Genomic DNA, 16,410 nt, shown 5'->3' with positions numbered 1-16,410 from the left:
AGCCCCACCTCTCCTCTAATTCTAGATACAGGTGATGATGATGCTCACAACAATGGTGAAGATGAAAATGATAATAGAGCAGCAATAATGAATGCCTTAATGGGAATGACCATGTGCTAGGCACCATAGGAAGCTCTTTACATATTCTAGACCCAACGACTCTTCACAACGGACCAATGGGATAGGTATTATCATCTTCATTTTGCAGTTGAGAAAACCCAGGCACTGGGAGCTTCAGTGACTTACCTGAGGTCACACAGGTAGGAAATGAAAGCAGCGTCATGGGTCAAGGCTACAGGTGCCTAGGTGGCCTGCCCCTGGAGTATCTCACTGGCATCAAAGATCCTGTCCCACTTGAGACACTGAGTTCTTTCTCTTCCAGTCTTCCCCACTGTCCACCCAGCTCCTCAGACTCAGACCCAGAGAGTCATCTCATTTTTCTCTTTCCTGCTTACTTGCCCACCTTCAGTCCATCAGCAAGTTGGATCATTTTTGTTTCCTCAGTAGACCTTGAACCCACTCAGTCCTGTTTCTACTGTCCGGTTTAAGCCTTGGGGGTCTGGCTAAGTGCAACAGTCTGGCCTAACCACTTTTCCCACGTCCACTCTTGCTCCCTTCTAACCAGTCTCCATACAGTCACATGTAGTGGTTTTTAAAAACTCCTATCAGGCTGCATTGCTCCCTTCTTTAAACATTTTCAGTGGCTTCAGATTCCACTTGAATTAACATTTGAGTTTCTCATAGTAGCTTCCCAAATCCTGTATCATCTAGTTCCTACCTGCCTGTACAATCTCATCTTGTTTCCCTCTGCCCCTCACTCAGCCCACTCTGTTCAGTGTCTCTGTTGCTGTTATCTCATAGCTGGGCCCTTCCTCTACTTCTGTGCATGGCTGGTTCTTCTTTACCTTTGGGGATCTGGTGTCCTTATTCCCTCAACCTCGTGATTCTCCATTTTAGCACTAGTTTTTAGTTTCATACTAGCACTTTCACAAATTGTAATTATATAGTTGATGGTTGTCTGTTTCCTACTCCCTTCCAATAAACTCCCATCAGACTATAAGCTCCATGAGAGCAGAAACTAAGCCTGTTTTGATCTTTTTGGGGTTGTTATGGCCTAGACTATGCCTTGCACACAGTAGGTACATAATGGCCATTTTTCTTGGCTAAACAGTTTGACAGATGGAAAAACTTTCATGTTTATTCTACATTAGGAGGGAGAGGAGATATCTAACTGGTGGGACTGGTTTTCTAATGAGGACTTGCTTGGGAGAATCGGGTGGGTCAACAGGCTAACCTCTGTCCCCAGGTTGCTGTTGTAATCTCATATTCACCTATAATAATGCAATAAATGATATTACTTAAAGGATACTGGACAAATAGGTGGTGGTCAACACTGGGCATGGCTAATGAGCAATTCAAATGTCTTTTCTAACTTATTATTGTGCATAGCTTGCATTAAGATACTGATTCTGGTCACCCAACGTAGAAAGGGAATTATAGGCTACTTTATTTTCTTGTAGTTGTCACATTTTTAAAATTCATAACTATTAGCTACTACTTCTTGACAATCATGAAAAAAAGGGACACTGAGACTCTGACCTTCTTGACACTATTTGCAACAGCCTCCTTGTGACCCAAGTCATCAGCAGAAAGTTCATTTCCAAATTTGTATTCAGGGTGAGCTTCCTCCTCTTGGTCAGCTGTGTGAAAGACAAAAGGAAAATCCATGAAGCCAAATTACTGCCCATTAGTCAGATCTTCTTCAGAACCTTGGGTGGAGCATAAACTCCTTCAGAAGGCAAGGAAGCTAAATGAAGATGGGAACATTTAAATAGGCAAACTTTTTCAAGTAAAACTCTCACTAGCTCTCAAGGCCAAGGAGCACATCTTATTAGCTGTTATTTCTCACGCATCTAGCATGATGTTTGACATGCGTGTTGCTTAATGCATTCTTCTTAAGTGAGTGATGATTTCCATCCCAGTACACTAACTGTAAAAATTAAAGCCTCAAGCACTCAGGAATATCTATGACTTACACAGGGTGTTTTGAGCTTCCCTGGGACTTAGGGAAAACACAAGGAAGATACGAGAAAAGGAAAATACACTTGATAATTTTAAAAAAGAGACTAAATATGTATTTGAATATCGCGGGCATAGTGACATGTGGCCGGGAGTGGTGTGACATAAAAGAGAAAGAGCTTGGGAGGACTGGACTGCACCTGTAAACCACCTGTCAACCCTGGCTTGGGTTTCAGAGACACAAGAATCATTCCTAGGGCTCATGCTAACTGGGAGGCTGGAAGTGAGTGCTAAATAAAGCTGATGCCCCAGGAGCATGGCCCAGGCTGTGAAAGGAGGCACAGGAGGACTCAGTCCACCAGTCCAGAAAGTCACAAGAACTCTGGATCTTCCTGAGGCTGGTATCATCCCAGGGCTGTCAGTGGACAAAGAATCACCCACATGCTGGTGTGAGATCTGGATTCCCATGATCCCCACTCTGCAAAAAGCTCCCAGGTTAGGATTTGCCTAAAAACTTGTCAAGATCAGGAGAAACCCATAGGCCTCAGGACAAGGCCAACACAAATTCACACTGTCACAACACAGGGCATGAGTGATCACTACTGGAAAAAACAGTGAAATAATTTCTGAGTATGGACTCCTGAGAGTGGGAAGTAGACCCGTAAGAATTGGAAATTTTTTTTATGATGAAAAAAACTATTTCATCAGTTCTAAGATGCATTTTTTTTCACATAGTAGTATTTCTGATGTTGTAACATGCTCTTTTAATCGATGCTATTTTACAATTACTTGGAAGCATTTTCTTTCCTAGTCATTATAAAATAATGGTGTCTTTCAACTGATGGTGTCTTAGATTTGGAATTTCTTGAGGGATTGTTTTTTGCAAAGTGTTATTCCAGACATGGAAAAAAAGTGAGGCAAGACAGACAGACACCCTCCTGTTTTGAAACTGGTATTTTGATGGATGGATGAGTGGAGGTAGATGATTACAAAGAGAAAAAAAAAAAGTAGGTCATATAGGCCATTGGCAGGAAAAAAAGGATTTAAGGAGCTGGAATAGGTCTTTAAAAAACCTAGTCCAGTGTGTCCACTTTATAGATGAGGAAATAGATTCAGAGATATGACTTACAAATCCAAGGTCACAGAGTAAAATATGGACCTAGATTTCTCTGGATTCTTAGCACAGTGCTCTTAACATGACACTGAGTTTCCATGACCGCTGGATTTCTATGACCTACAGTCTGTAACCAAGATTTTGAAACTTCCCAACATTATTAGTAAATTTCCAGTTCATATATCTCTAAGTCTAACCTGGCCAGCCAGATATAAACTACTTGAAGTCAAGGAATGTGTCCCATACAAGTGGTAGAGACTTGACTTTAAAAAAGTTGTATGAAAAGGGGTGCCTGGGTGGCTTAGTTGGTTAAGTGTCTGACTCTTGGTTTTGGCTCAGGTCTTGATCTCGGGGTCCTGAGATCGAGCCCTGCATTGGGGTCCACACTCAGCATGGAGTCTGCTTGTCCCTCTCCCTCTGCTCCCCCACCTCTCTCTCTCTCTTGCATGTGTGCTCTCTCTCAAATAAATAAATAATCTTTTAAAAAGAAAAAGAGTTGTATGAATGAATGTTGCCATCCCTTGATTGTGCAAGGATGCACAGACATACCCACAACCACAGTTTTGGCATTCCCCACTGCTTGTCACTACAGTCCTGGAAGCCACGTGTCCTTCTGAATCTAAATCCTGCCTAATGAATGGGCACATGCTTTCATTGACTAAGGGCTTTTCTATTTTCTACAGCCTCCAGGCAGGGTACCCTTTCGAGCTATGCTTGGTTTCCTCTTGCCTGCTGTGTTGAAGTATTTAGAGACTCTAGTCATTCATGTATAGTAGGATCGTACTGTGACACTGGGGTAATTATAGCCAACTGGTTGACCAGAATTAAGCCAGGCATCACTGAGGGAAACTAAGAATATGTAACTGGTAAAGCAGAAACCTGTATACACTTAAACAGAAATTCACGTGGATGATTTTGTCCTCTCAGCTAATTTTCTACATGTATGCTATCCCACATGATTATTTCTGTTCACACTGAACAACATGGGAGCCATCAGAGCCAAATATTTTGTAGGAATAATGAACATATGCATAAAAGGTGGGAAGTACCCTTAAGGATGATAAGTGGAATCACACTGACCCTCATCTTTGGTTAGTGTGTGTTCAAGAAATTTCACATCTTTGACTATCATCAGTTACATTTTTTTCTCTAAAAAAAATGTTAACAATTTTGTGTATTTGTGTTCCCTTCGTATTCCTGTATATTAGAAGGGCAGTACTGTAAGGTAAAAAAGGTCTTGAACCTGGAGTCAGGCAATTCTGGGATTGAATCTTAGTGTCATTGTACACCAGCTGTGGGGTCATGTGCAGACTATGTTTACCTCTCTAAGCTTCAACTTCCTTATCTGAAAAATGAGTGTAATGACACCTATTTCATTGGGCCATATAAAGATAAGGTGGTGATGCAAACTGCTTCGTTCACAGTTAGTACAACAATGGTGGTTGCTATTCATATTATTATTTTCCTTGTTAATTCAGTCCAGTATTCTGCAGTTTGTTTTACTGGATTGTAGGATCTAATAACGTCTAAAATGTTATAATATTCATCTTTTCAAATTTTTGAAGTATTTTATTGACCTTTTCAAATAATATTCCTTTCAGTATTTTATTCTTAAATCGTGTTTAGGTTTATTATTTGCAAAAAAAAAAAAAAAAGTGAAATAATAGTCATCGTGGTTGACAGCATTTTCCAAAGACAGCTCCAATATCTGCTCTCCTACATGCTCTTCTAGAATGTGATCTTGCTACTCACCACCCCCTCAAACCTGGGCAGGCCTTAATTTTGCTTTGATGAACAAAATATACAGGCAATGATGATGGGCCAGTTCTGGGCATAGTTCTTAAAGCAGTTTAGCAGCTTCTGCATTCTGCCTCTTGGAACACTGGCCCTCAGGTTGCTCCATCTAGAAACTTGGCCACCATGCTGTGAGAAGCCCAAACCACATGGACAGGACACATGGAGGTGCTCTGGTCCTCAGACCCTGCTGAGCTCCCCACAGCAACTGCCAGCCACAGGAGTGGGCCATCTGGGACAACCGGCCCAACCAAACCTTCAGATGACTCTAGCTCTGGATGTCATCTGCCTGCAAATGCATGAGAAACTTGAGGGAGAAGCACCAGTGGGAGTCCAGATGCCCCCACAGAACTATGAGAGAAAGTAATAAAGTGTTTTTTTAAGCCTCTAGATTTTGGGGTGGTTACACAGTAATAGATCATTGTAACAGTCACCAATTAAATAACTCCAGGTATCTTCGCCCTCCTAGACACTCCCTGCCATATACAACCTATGAAAGTCAGTCAGTATGCCTGTTCTCTGGGAGTAGAGTTGAACCCCTGGTTTGGACATGCAACACACACCATCATGGTGAAGTCTGTTCCATAGTGAGCCATCTTTATTAAGCCATTTTTATTATTGAGATTAGTTAATTCTCATAGCTTTCAGGTTTTCACCTATAGTATCAAACTTTCCTAAAGTCTACTCGTATATTTCAGATGTTTATATAGTAAGTGAAGAGAGTTTCTGCTAGTGTTTCTACATTATTTAGCCCCAAACCACTACATAAATCCAAGGCACTGTCCAACCAGTAGACACAAAATGTAAAGCCAAGTCATTTTGCTAATCAATTTTCATACCACATAGTGGAGAAATAATTTTCTAAAACATTCCAAACCTTTCAAAAGACCCATTTAAAACCAAATATTATGGCTGTGGCTATATGGCCCAAGTAAAATAGAAGCTAGTAGCAAATATTCAAATATTTTAAGCAAGGCTACCTTTGCTAAAATTACCTACGTATATTGATAATTCTGGTGAGCTGGTTATTTGAAAGAATTTCAACTTGAAATTTTAATACTGGCTTTGAATTTCCAGTTCATTTTGTGTGTGCACACAAACCCATCATTTACCTGAGGGTCCCTACTCATGTTCCTTTCCTTGTAACTTGCCTTAGTACTATCATCATTAACAACCTTGAAGTTTATGCTTTTGTTTATAGGAAGGGATTGCAAATGTTCTTTTTATTCCAACCCCTTGCCTTCTACAGCAAGGATTCTCTGGCTGTGAATTTCTGCTGAGCAGCTGAATGCACAACAGGAAGGGAGATGATTAAGCCACAAAAATCTAGTGCCCAGGTAAACTGGAAGGAACATTTGGAAAAATACCAAAAAATACCAAAAGATTAAAGCTTGGTGCATGAATACACACTTGACTAATAAGAATTAAGCCATCACATTATATAAAAGAGTCCATGGAGACAAACTCATGTTTTTCTTATTTTAAGAAATATTTTTGTGGGGCGCCTGGCTGGCTCAGTTGGAGAGCATGCGACTCTTGATCTCGGGGTCATGGGTTTGAGCCCCACATTGGGTGTAGAGAGTACTTAAAGATAAACTTTTTTAAAAAAGTATTTTTGTGACACATAAATTAAAAGAAAACCAACTCACCACTTTCTATCTCCTCTTCATTATCATCCTCGAGGATGCTAACTGGAGCGGCAGATTCTCCAGCTTCCATCATGCTTTTCAAAGCCTCGAGCTGTTCTGTTATTCAAAACCAACAGGAAGGAGATGGTGACAGATGCTACATGATTTGCAAAGCCAGAGTCCTAAGATCAACACTGAGAAGGGAATGTATTGTCTAAGCTCCTCATGGCTATGTTCCTAAGGCCACTGTCTCACCTGGACCTGCTGGCTGGACTTCTCACGGGACGTGCAACTGTCACACTGTCTACACTTGATGAAGGAACTATGGGAGTGTGGGTGAAATGCCCAAAGTTCTGGTCCTACGTTTGAGAGGAAGGCTCAGTCACTGAAAAGGATTTAGGCTTGGCGACAAAAGCCCATGGTTTGGAGACTGATGATATTAAAGTGATGTAAAAGAGACATGCACACTGGAGACTGACACAACTTCAGGACAAAAATGTCTGTGACTGATAGACCTGAGATTATTATCCTCTATAGAAAGCTCTTATACATCAGTAAGATCCACGAAAGAATTTTGAAAATGGAAAAAGATATAGAAGCATGTTATCGATAATGATATATCAAGAAACTACTTACTAAAAACATAACTATCAAAAAACCACAGTCTCGTTTTCCTTCTACCAGTCAGACACACACACATACAAGATGGCCAAATGCCAGCAGTAAGAATATCACTGGGAAACAGGCATTCTCCTGTATTTTGGTGAGAGTGTAAATTGGTACAATTTTTCTGACAGACAGTATAACAAGATGCATCACAATATAAAATGTATATATGCTTTGGCCAACCAACTTGAATTGCACCGATTCCAAAGAGAAGCTGCGCAAACGTACAAAATGAACATTGACACAGGTTTATCACTGTTTTTACAGTAAAATGAAAATCCATCAATTTGGGACCAGCTAAATGGTAGCATATCCCACATAATAAATTCTGCAGTGTTTCATACATTAAAAGTTAGTATGTAGTAACTGTAGTAGGAATGTAAGTATATTCAATTGGTTGAATTAAAGATAATAAAAAAATCAGTATATTTAACATGATCCCAGTTTTATCAAAAATGTATGTCTAAACATGTAGCTATAGTACATGTATCTATGTATAAAATATATAACTCAGTGCTATTTTATTATTTTCTTATATTTTTCTTTGTTGTTTTCATTTTCCTATGGTATTCCTTCTGTAATAAATAATAATTACTGTAATTTAAAACTTAGATAAAGAAGATGCAGTATATATATATATATATATATACACAAACACACACACACACAATGGAATACTACTCAGCCATCAAAAGATGAAATCTTGCCATTTGCAACGACGTGCATGGAACCAGAGTGTATTATGCTAAGTGAAATCAGTCAGAGAAAGGTTATTATCATATGATCTCACTGATATGTGGAATTTAAGAAACATAACAGAGGAGTATAGGGGAAGGGAGGGAAAAATGAAACAAGACGAAATCAGAGAGGGAGGCCAACCGTAAGAGACTCTTAATCATAGGAAACAAACTGAGGATTGCTGGAGGGGACAGGTGTGGGGATAGGGTAACTGGGTGATGGACATTAAGGAGGGCAAGTGATGTAATGAGCACTGGGTGTCATATAAGACTGATGCCTCACTGAACTCTACCTCTGAAACTAATAATACACTATACGTTAATTAATTGAATTTAAATTCAAAAAAATAAAACTTAGAATACCTAGGGTAAAAACACAATGTAATCATACCAATATTTAATGCTACCAATTCATTGAATTAAGAGATTGGCCGAAAGGAAATATTTTCAAAAAAATCTCCAGGGAAAATATAAAATCATTTCTCTCTCTCCACACATATACACATTCACACATTCACCTAGGACCCCTAGATATGTATATCTCACAAAGGCAAACTGCAAAAGGCTTTTAAGAGGACTTTAAAGCATACTAAATGATAAAACCCCGGTTCCTTCTATAAATTCTATAGTTCCTCTTTCATTTTCTTCTCATTTTGCCTTGGGATCATTCCAAATCCTGTATCCTATGAATATATGAATATGTTTTTCCCACTGCAAGAACCTACACTTAAATGTCAATGTGGCCACTTCACTCTGAAAAGTATATGCAACACTGCTATGCTCCCTTCCTCCCCCACATCAGTGGTTTTAAAATAGATTTCATTTTAGACAGCTGAATTGTCCAAACACACAATGAGTGTATGCTTCATCATTGGTGTGTGTCTTTGACTTACTTTTTTCAACCTCAGGTTTCAGCCGTTTATTTTTGATGAGTATTTTTCTTTTGAGGTCATTGGGGGATGGTAAGGGCCTGCCTGGTTCAAGCTAGAGATAAACAGAAAAGGCTGAATTAATGATGTGCTGCTTCTGTTTCATTCCCAGCCCAGAGCATGGAGGCCTGTTATACAGCCCAACATCCACTAGATGGCAGTCCGCACAGTTTTATGTTTTCATTCTCCAACCCCAATCAGCCTACTGCATGCAACTCTGCCTTAGACTGCAAACTTGACATCCACAGTCTCCCAGAGCTATGCAGAGCCACTCTACCTTCCCCAGCGGGAGCTGGGTCTGACCTGGGGTGCTGTTGGGGGAGGGCTCCTGCTCAACTTCAGGTCTTGCTCCTTTTATATATCGGGTAAAGTATAAGGGGTCATTGTGATAGCTAGGGTCAGAACGGCTTTCCCAGGCAGAAGTCAAAGGCTCCCCTGATCCCCCCAAGTGTTCAGCTGTATTAGGAAGCCTGTTTACTCAGTAGGCTGATGTAACCCCAATACTTGGGATTGTGTTTTGTAGGTTCAGTAAGAGAATCAAGAAGGGAGTGGTCAATTACTGAAACCTGACCTCTACTGTGGTTTCGTTTGCTTGGATTTATGTCTGCAAAAGCGAAGTCCTTTATTCTATTACCTCTGACCCATACAACTACGCCATATCTAGCCACCCATTCCCCATTGTCCCATGCATCCATGTACGCCCCCACCCACCCAACCACCCACCCATCTTTTCCATGCATCCATTCATTTTTTCCCAAAAGTAATCCTTTTACTACTTATTACATGCAAAGCACTGTGCATTCCTATGTCTGTGTTGCCTCAAAGCTCTTGTCAAAATTCTGCTTCCTTCCAAAGCCTGCTGTAACTGGTTCATTCCCCAGTGATCTCTCTTGAACCTGGCTATCTCTAGTAAGTATTCAATAGGTCACAGGCCATCTTCCTTTGTAGCTATAGTTTTACCTGTGTGTTCTGTGTCTCCCCCACAGCCCCCCTCAAGACTGAAAGCTTTTTACTTCAGGGAGGTCTTACTCCCATGTGTATTCATCTACCCTCCCCACAACACTTATCATGTACGTGCATATCACTCTACGAAACATACAGGGATCTTTCCACAGAAGCAAGCACCTTAGCCCAGTAGGAAAAGCAAACAGAGGGCCTAAGTAAAACTAAAATTAAAAAATCAGGGCCGTTTCTTAGTCTGGGTTCCCTCAGAATCAGTCTCTGAGACAAGGATGTGAATAGTCCCATAGTCTATTTGGGCAGCAGCCTCAGGAATGTCCAACAGGGGGTGGGAAAGTGAGAAAAAGAAGGCAAGCAGCCAACCCCAAGGGGGTGTTATCAGACAAGTTATCACCGAGGGGGCAGGCATGTGGTCCGGCTGGGGAGCCTGACTGCTCTGGAGCTGTTCCTCCTGCCGAATGAGAGGGCCAAGGGAGAGGGGTGTGAGCTCTCCAGCACTTCTGGCCTGTCTTTCGCATATGGGCAGAGCAGGCTCCGGGGACCAGAGCACCCCACCTCACAGGAAAAGCTTCAGCCACTGGCAGCCAAAAGTCAGGCCAGCGTGCAGGGAAAACAGGGAATGCTGCACGGACAGGGGCAGGGAGCCTGGAGCATGGCGTCCATAGGCTGAAGACAATCGGGGGTGGGTGCAAAGGATGCAAATATCCTTGTGTCCTAGATTTTTTTTCCAGTTTTTTTTTTTTTTTTTACTACTGCAAAGTACTTTATACTTAATCCCGTTAGCTCTCTTACTACTCATAACATCTTGGCACAGTGGATCTTCACCACTTGGAGGTTATGGATCCTTGAAAAAATGTGATGAACTCTCTGGAATAATTATATACAAAAAAAAAAAATGTACGCAATTAGAATGAGGTCACAGACCTCACAAAGCCTATCTGTGGGCCACAGGTTAAAAGTTCTTTGCTGTATGAAGCAATTTGCGGGTGTAAAAATGAAGCTCAAAAAAATGGATGTATAATATTTTCCAAGTATTTGGGTTTTTTTCGTTTTTTTTTTTTTTTAGAGACTTTATTTCTTTGACAGAGAGAGACAGCATGCATACAGGTGCACGCACGAGTCGGGGGGGAGGCTCTCAGGCAGACTCTGCACTGGGTGTGGAGGCCAACATGGGGCTCCATCTCACGACCCCGAGATAATGACCTGAGCCAAAACCAAGAGTCGGACACTCAACCGACTGAGCCACCCAGGCACCCCCAATATTTGTTTTGGAGTTGGGAGCTTGAACTTCAGACTCCTGTGACTTCAGTTTAGGGGACTTCTCATAGCAATGGGCTCCCATGGGTGCTGAACCCTATGTGCACATTTGATTCACATGGAGGGTTTTTTAAAAACACCATGCTCAGGCCTTACTCAGATCAATTAACTCAGAATCTCTGAGTGGGGCCCTGGCAAAGGTATTTTTAATAGTCCTTGTAGATGATTCTATCATACAACCAAGTTGAGAACAAATGCTGAGTATAGACTCCTGGCCCCTGGGCATTTTATAAAACTTTACAACTGAGATCTCAAAAACCATAAAGACCTCGAGACCTTCTAAATTAAATTGAACCAGATGTTTATTTTATGTCTCTCTACACATCTGTCCGAAGCACGAAAGCTTTCCATACCAATGAATTTAAATAAATATGAAGATCTTTAGTCCTCTAGCACTACTTGACCCTTTAGAAATGAATTTCAAAACAAATCCATTCAGGTTAGAAATATGGTTTGCTAAAAATACATACTGGATGTGATTCAAGTGCTTGTTTCAACAGGAGATCCCCAAATAGATCTTCGCAATATTTGGACATCTTGTACTGTTGATATTTGCTGGAGAGAGAGAACACTGGCATTTGTAAATTCAAACATCCATTAACCGTCCAAGAATAAGAAACATCCATTCCTAGGTGATTAAAAACTCCCACTCTGCAAAATCCACGCTTGTCCTCTTGATGCTAGGTGAGATGCTCGGTTACATACCACAGACTTTAACTGGTATAGTTTGAAAAGTAGATTTTGCCCCCCCCAAAATAAGAGCTGGCAAACAATAAAAAATGGCTTTCAAGTTCATCAAGTCTGCTTTCAAATCCACTGCCAAATCTTCCAACTTAGTGGAACTTTGAGCAAGGTGTCCTGATCTCTCACCTTTTAGAGGAAACATCTCTAAAACACATCAAGATGACTTGTTTTTTTCCCTTTGTATTTTTTTTGGAGGTGGTGGTGGGGGTAGTGATTTGGGGGTTTTTTCCTCCCTCTTTTTTTTTTTTTTGCATAAGACCAAGTGTCCTTACCACTTCCCAAAACTATTCAGCTATTTAAAAAGATGTAGAGCAGCAGTGGGGATTGAGTAATAGATACTTCAAGTAGAACGCATCATTATACCTGCAGTGATTTTCAAAGGAGAGAATTACAGGATATTCGGATGTGACAAATGCGGTTTCCTTGATGGCTTGAATAACATCCTTTAAAGATAAAAAAGAGAAGACCAAAAAAATAAATTAAGTTACCTGAAACCATTCAGAGACTATTAATTTCAGCTTTTCCAAATGTCAGTTCTGGCAATTAAGACCTGGAGAACCCATTCACCTTGATACCTTTACAGGTGGAGTCTCCTTGTGGTTAGACCCAGGCGCAACTAATGGTTAACGACAATTTTTTTCAAAGCTAACTTTGGCTTCTCCAACATTATGGCGCTATTAACTGGCAAGAAATTTCATCTCAATGGCATGCTGGTTCCTTGCTCAATTACCTGACAAGACAGGTTCAGAGCTCATCTTTCTTGCTGAAAAGCAGGTGAGGTTTTGGCTACATTTCATTAATTCGATGAAGATTCCTGTGACATTTGCAACATCCCTTGTTTCTTATTAGTCTGATGAAAATGGGGGGGAGGAGGTGACGAGGGAGGGTGCTCTCCTTGATCAAGCAACATGTGAGGTTAAACAGGAGGTGTTCTGGATGCCTCTCTCTGAACTGGAAGCTCAGTCATTTGAAACAACCTTTGAATGAGCTGAGCATATCCTTCCCACAGATGGCTGACCTTGCTCTCTGCTTAGCTTTAGAAAGCATGGTTTCAAACTGATGTTTCTACAACCACAGCATCGTATTTGGTAAAAATCCCCAAATTCTTACTGGCTTATCGTTAACCACAGGAAAAATTCAGTTAAATTGGAAAAAAATTTTACAGTAATCTAGGGAAGTCCATTTGAAACCCATCTAATGCCTTGGGTTAGATAATCCTGGAGTATTTTAGTGAGCATCCTTATGGCTAAGTCCTTTATTCTTGCTTAAAGCTTCTTCACAGGTGAAAACTCCTGTGACCTTGACTGTCCACTTGAGTTGATCAAGAATTAAGTCCTTGAGGAAAATTTTGGCTCTGCCCATGGGTTCTCCTTTGCTCACCTCTGAGCTGAGAAGAAATAGCCTTCTTTTCAGTTAAGCTTCCTTATTAGGCTCCTTAATTCTCTAAAGAGGACAACCCTTCCTGTCAGTTTGGTTGGCTGTGCAAACTCATGGCTTCCCACTTGAATATATTCTTGATACTTCTCAGGGAGTATAATTCCTTCTCAGGGAACATAATCTTGAATTCACTGATGCTCAAAATTCACCAACATCTGGCTAAGAGAAATGGTATGTGCATGGAGTGTTATGGGTAAAGGGCCTAGGCATCTGTTTTTACAAATACCTCTGGTGATTTCCCACATGTAGGCAGGATTGAGAACCACTGCTCCAGATGTTGCAATAACTATTCCAAATTGCACCAAACTGACAGAGACATGTACCTGAATATTGGCCAACCACAGAATTTCATTTTTTGACTTGTCTTTTGGCAGGCTATCATTGGAGCATATTGAGGAGTGTTGTAAGAAACTAACCTTCAAACTGTACATAGAGATCACCAAAAGGCCATTACTGAAATGTCTGTCTGTAAAACTGTAGATGCCTCTCTTTGAGGGTCCTTGGGGAAAAGTCTTCTCTGGCATCAGGACCAGGAAAAACTATGCTTCTTTGGATCAATGGCTCTGTTTCTAGTTTACAAATCTTGTGAATCATCATGTTTCTCTCCTTGCACTAAATTCTAGAAAGTTTGGAGCCCATTTGTGGCATGGCTTGGCAGTTTATAGGACTTCTTATGGAGGATTCATAAACTCTCACCTCACTCACTTAGCTCCTTGCTCTTACAGGCACTATTTATAATCTATTTGATTTTATGTATTCTATTTATCTTTTTACGCCCATTGGAAGTCCTTCAGAAAGAATGCAAAGTAAGCAAGAAAACAGAAGACTGTTTTTAAAGTAATTAGAGTCTGGGGACTCTGGCAGAGAAACCTCATTATATGGTGCTGTCACCATTTGAAAGCAGCAAAGTTAGAAAAAGATGGTGCTATGAAGTGGAGAAAACAGTTTTCTTGACTTTCTCTTCAAAACTGGGGGAAAGGAATATGAAAGCAAAACACTTGAGAAAATGAATAACCTGTTTTCTCCACTCCATCTATCTCTATGATAGTCTGGAAAAGACTATGGCTATTTTGAAACTTACCTTAAAAAGGATATCTGTACACATCGCTTTTCCATGAGTTATTATTGGTTCTTGGTCTTCACCTTTTCCATCCCAACAGTCAAGTTCAACACATCTAGGCACACAGTGAAATTACAATATTGAACTCTTATAATAAAATAGTGTGTGTGTGCAAATTAAAAGAAGACACATCAAAATAAGTTGTTTTCTTAAAGAAGTAGAACATGGACTGAGTTAAGTAACATGATTATTTCATGGAGTATTAGGCCAAAATCACATTATATTCTTTATCACGCTGGTGTCATCAAAAAGGAACTGTCAGAGATTAAGACAGACTTAGGAGATACAACCACCAGTGAAGTTCTGGCTGAAATTCCAGTCATGACAAAGGTACAATGAAGGACAATTTGGGGACAAATGGGAACATCTGAATACGGGCTGGGTTTTAGATGATGTTAAAGAACAATTTTTAAAATTTTGTTAGGTGAAATGATGTAACTTTGGCCATAAAAGAAAATGTTCTCATTGTGTCAAGTATTCAGAGACAGAAGTAGTGATGTCATTTCCTTAGTGTCTCTCCATACACAAAAAATAGTGAGTTATTAAAAAGTAAGGTATGGTTAATGGTAACCAAGAAAAAAATATCATCATGTAACTACATTTCTTATTTTTCACTTTCAGCATTTTTTTCCATATTTTAAACCTCAAATATTTGCCTATTTCCATAGAAGAAAAACCATTTTCAATAATCTTTATTCTCAGAGAATGACATTTTAGAACTTTTAACATTAAGCAGAGCTAAATTTGCAAATGTTTCAGACCAGTAAGAAACTTAGCATGACTTCTTGAAAAATTTTTTTTTGCAATTTTGATCAAAAGGGGATGATAATTAAAATTTACAGTAAAAAATGTCTTTTGGCCCAAAGGAGGATTCTAGAACTTTCTGGAGCAGAGATTTTCTTTTTCAAGGTTATATGACCAGGATAATCAATTAAAGGGAAGGAAAAAGGTCTTTTTCATTCTGAATACTGCGTCCTATTTTTTTTTTTTTTTAGAGAAAAGTCAATTAAATTGAAGGGCATCATAAAAAAAAAAAAAAAAAAAAAAAGCTGTCCTGAGTTTCTGACCTGCAACCAGCCAGGAGAACCTGTCTGTACATTTCTACTGAAGATTTCCCGCCAAACTGTCGGCCCGTGAGATAGGTATTATGGGAAGAACTGATGAAGTAGTGGGCCAGAGGATGGTCCATTTCTTGGTAAAGTTCTAAACGATCCAGGAAGACTGGGGCATTTTCATCTGACATCAGGTATCTGCAAAACCCATCACTTGATATGAGGCCTAAGGGAAAAAAAGAACAGCTAGTAGACATGTGGCTCGGAAGATACACCTCTCACGTTTTTCTTCTTGAAAATTGAGGCAACTTAATCAAGAGTAAAAACTTCTCATTCTCGTTCCCAAGGACCTTCATCCTTCAGAACTTGAACAAAATAAGAGCTGCACATTACAAGTAACCTAATGCATTCAAAAAGACAGGTGGTGTTCTGCTTTTGTAAGTAGGATGGCAGAAGCACACGATTCCCTGAGCTCAGAAGTGCAGCCCCAGGAGCCGTGGTGACCAGGGGTCAAGGGGACCTTCATCAGTTCCATTTCTACCACTCACTCCTTATGTTCTTGGGTCTCAACCTCCTCTTATGTCAAATGGGGGGAAATCCTGGCCACATCTGCTTTCCAGGACTGTCATAAATGGTAAAGAAGAATACATATGAGAGGGGCTCTTAAAATAGTGGAAAACAGGGGTGCCTGGGTGGCTCAGCTGGTTAAGTATTTGATTCTTGATCTCAGCTCAGGTCTTGATCTCAGGATTATGAGTTCAAGCCCCACGTTGGGCTCAAGTGGAAAACCTACAACTGTAGGGCACTATTGTTCTCACTGGATCAGAGAAGGGATGAGCAGCCTCTCTGGGTTTCAACAATTCATTTCTCCTCTTTTATCTATGAAACAGGGT

General features: G+C 40.3%; 1 protein-coding gene across 1 annotated transcript in view; it reads right to left on the bottom strand.

Moving 5' to 3' along the window:
* The window catches only part of PLCB4 (phospholipase C beta 4), a 386,685-nt gene that overhangs the window by 61,877 nt on the left and 308,398 nt on the right, over positions 1-16,410 (bottom strand). Inside the window, exons 12-18 of the mRNA XM_081832290.1 lie at positions 15,533-15,743; positions 14,427-14,520; positions 12,272-12,351; positions 11,635-11,719; positions 8,852-8,942; positions 6,577-6,672; positions 1,600-1,700 (exon numbers count right to left, since the gene is read on the bottom strand). Coding sequence (XP_081688416.1) covers positions 1,600-1,700; positions 6,577-6,672; positions 8,852-8,942; positions 11,635-11,719; positions 12,272-12,351; positions 14,427-14,520; positions 15,533-15,743 — 758 coding nt within the window. The remainder of the gene's footprint in view (positions 1-1,599; positions 1,701-6,576; positions 6,673-8,851; positions 8,943-11,634; positions 11,720-12,271; positions 12,352-14,426; positions 14,521-15,532; positions 15,744-16,410) is intronic.

This window comes from Leptonychotes weddellii, chromosome 10, assembly GCF_054177405.1.
Source record: "Leptonychotes weddellii isolate Sample4059 chromosome 10, ASM5417740v2, whole genome shotgun sequence".
Taxonomy (NCBI): Eukaryota; Metazoa; Chordata; class Mammalia; order Carnivora; family Phocidae; genus Leptonychotes; species Leptonychotes weddellii.
The sequence above is the reverse complement of the archived record's forward strand: the minus strand, read 5'-3'. Positions and strand labels throughout refer to the sequence as shown.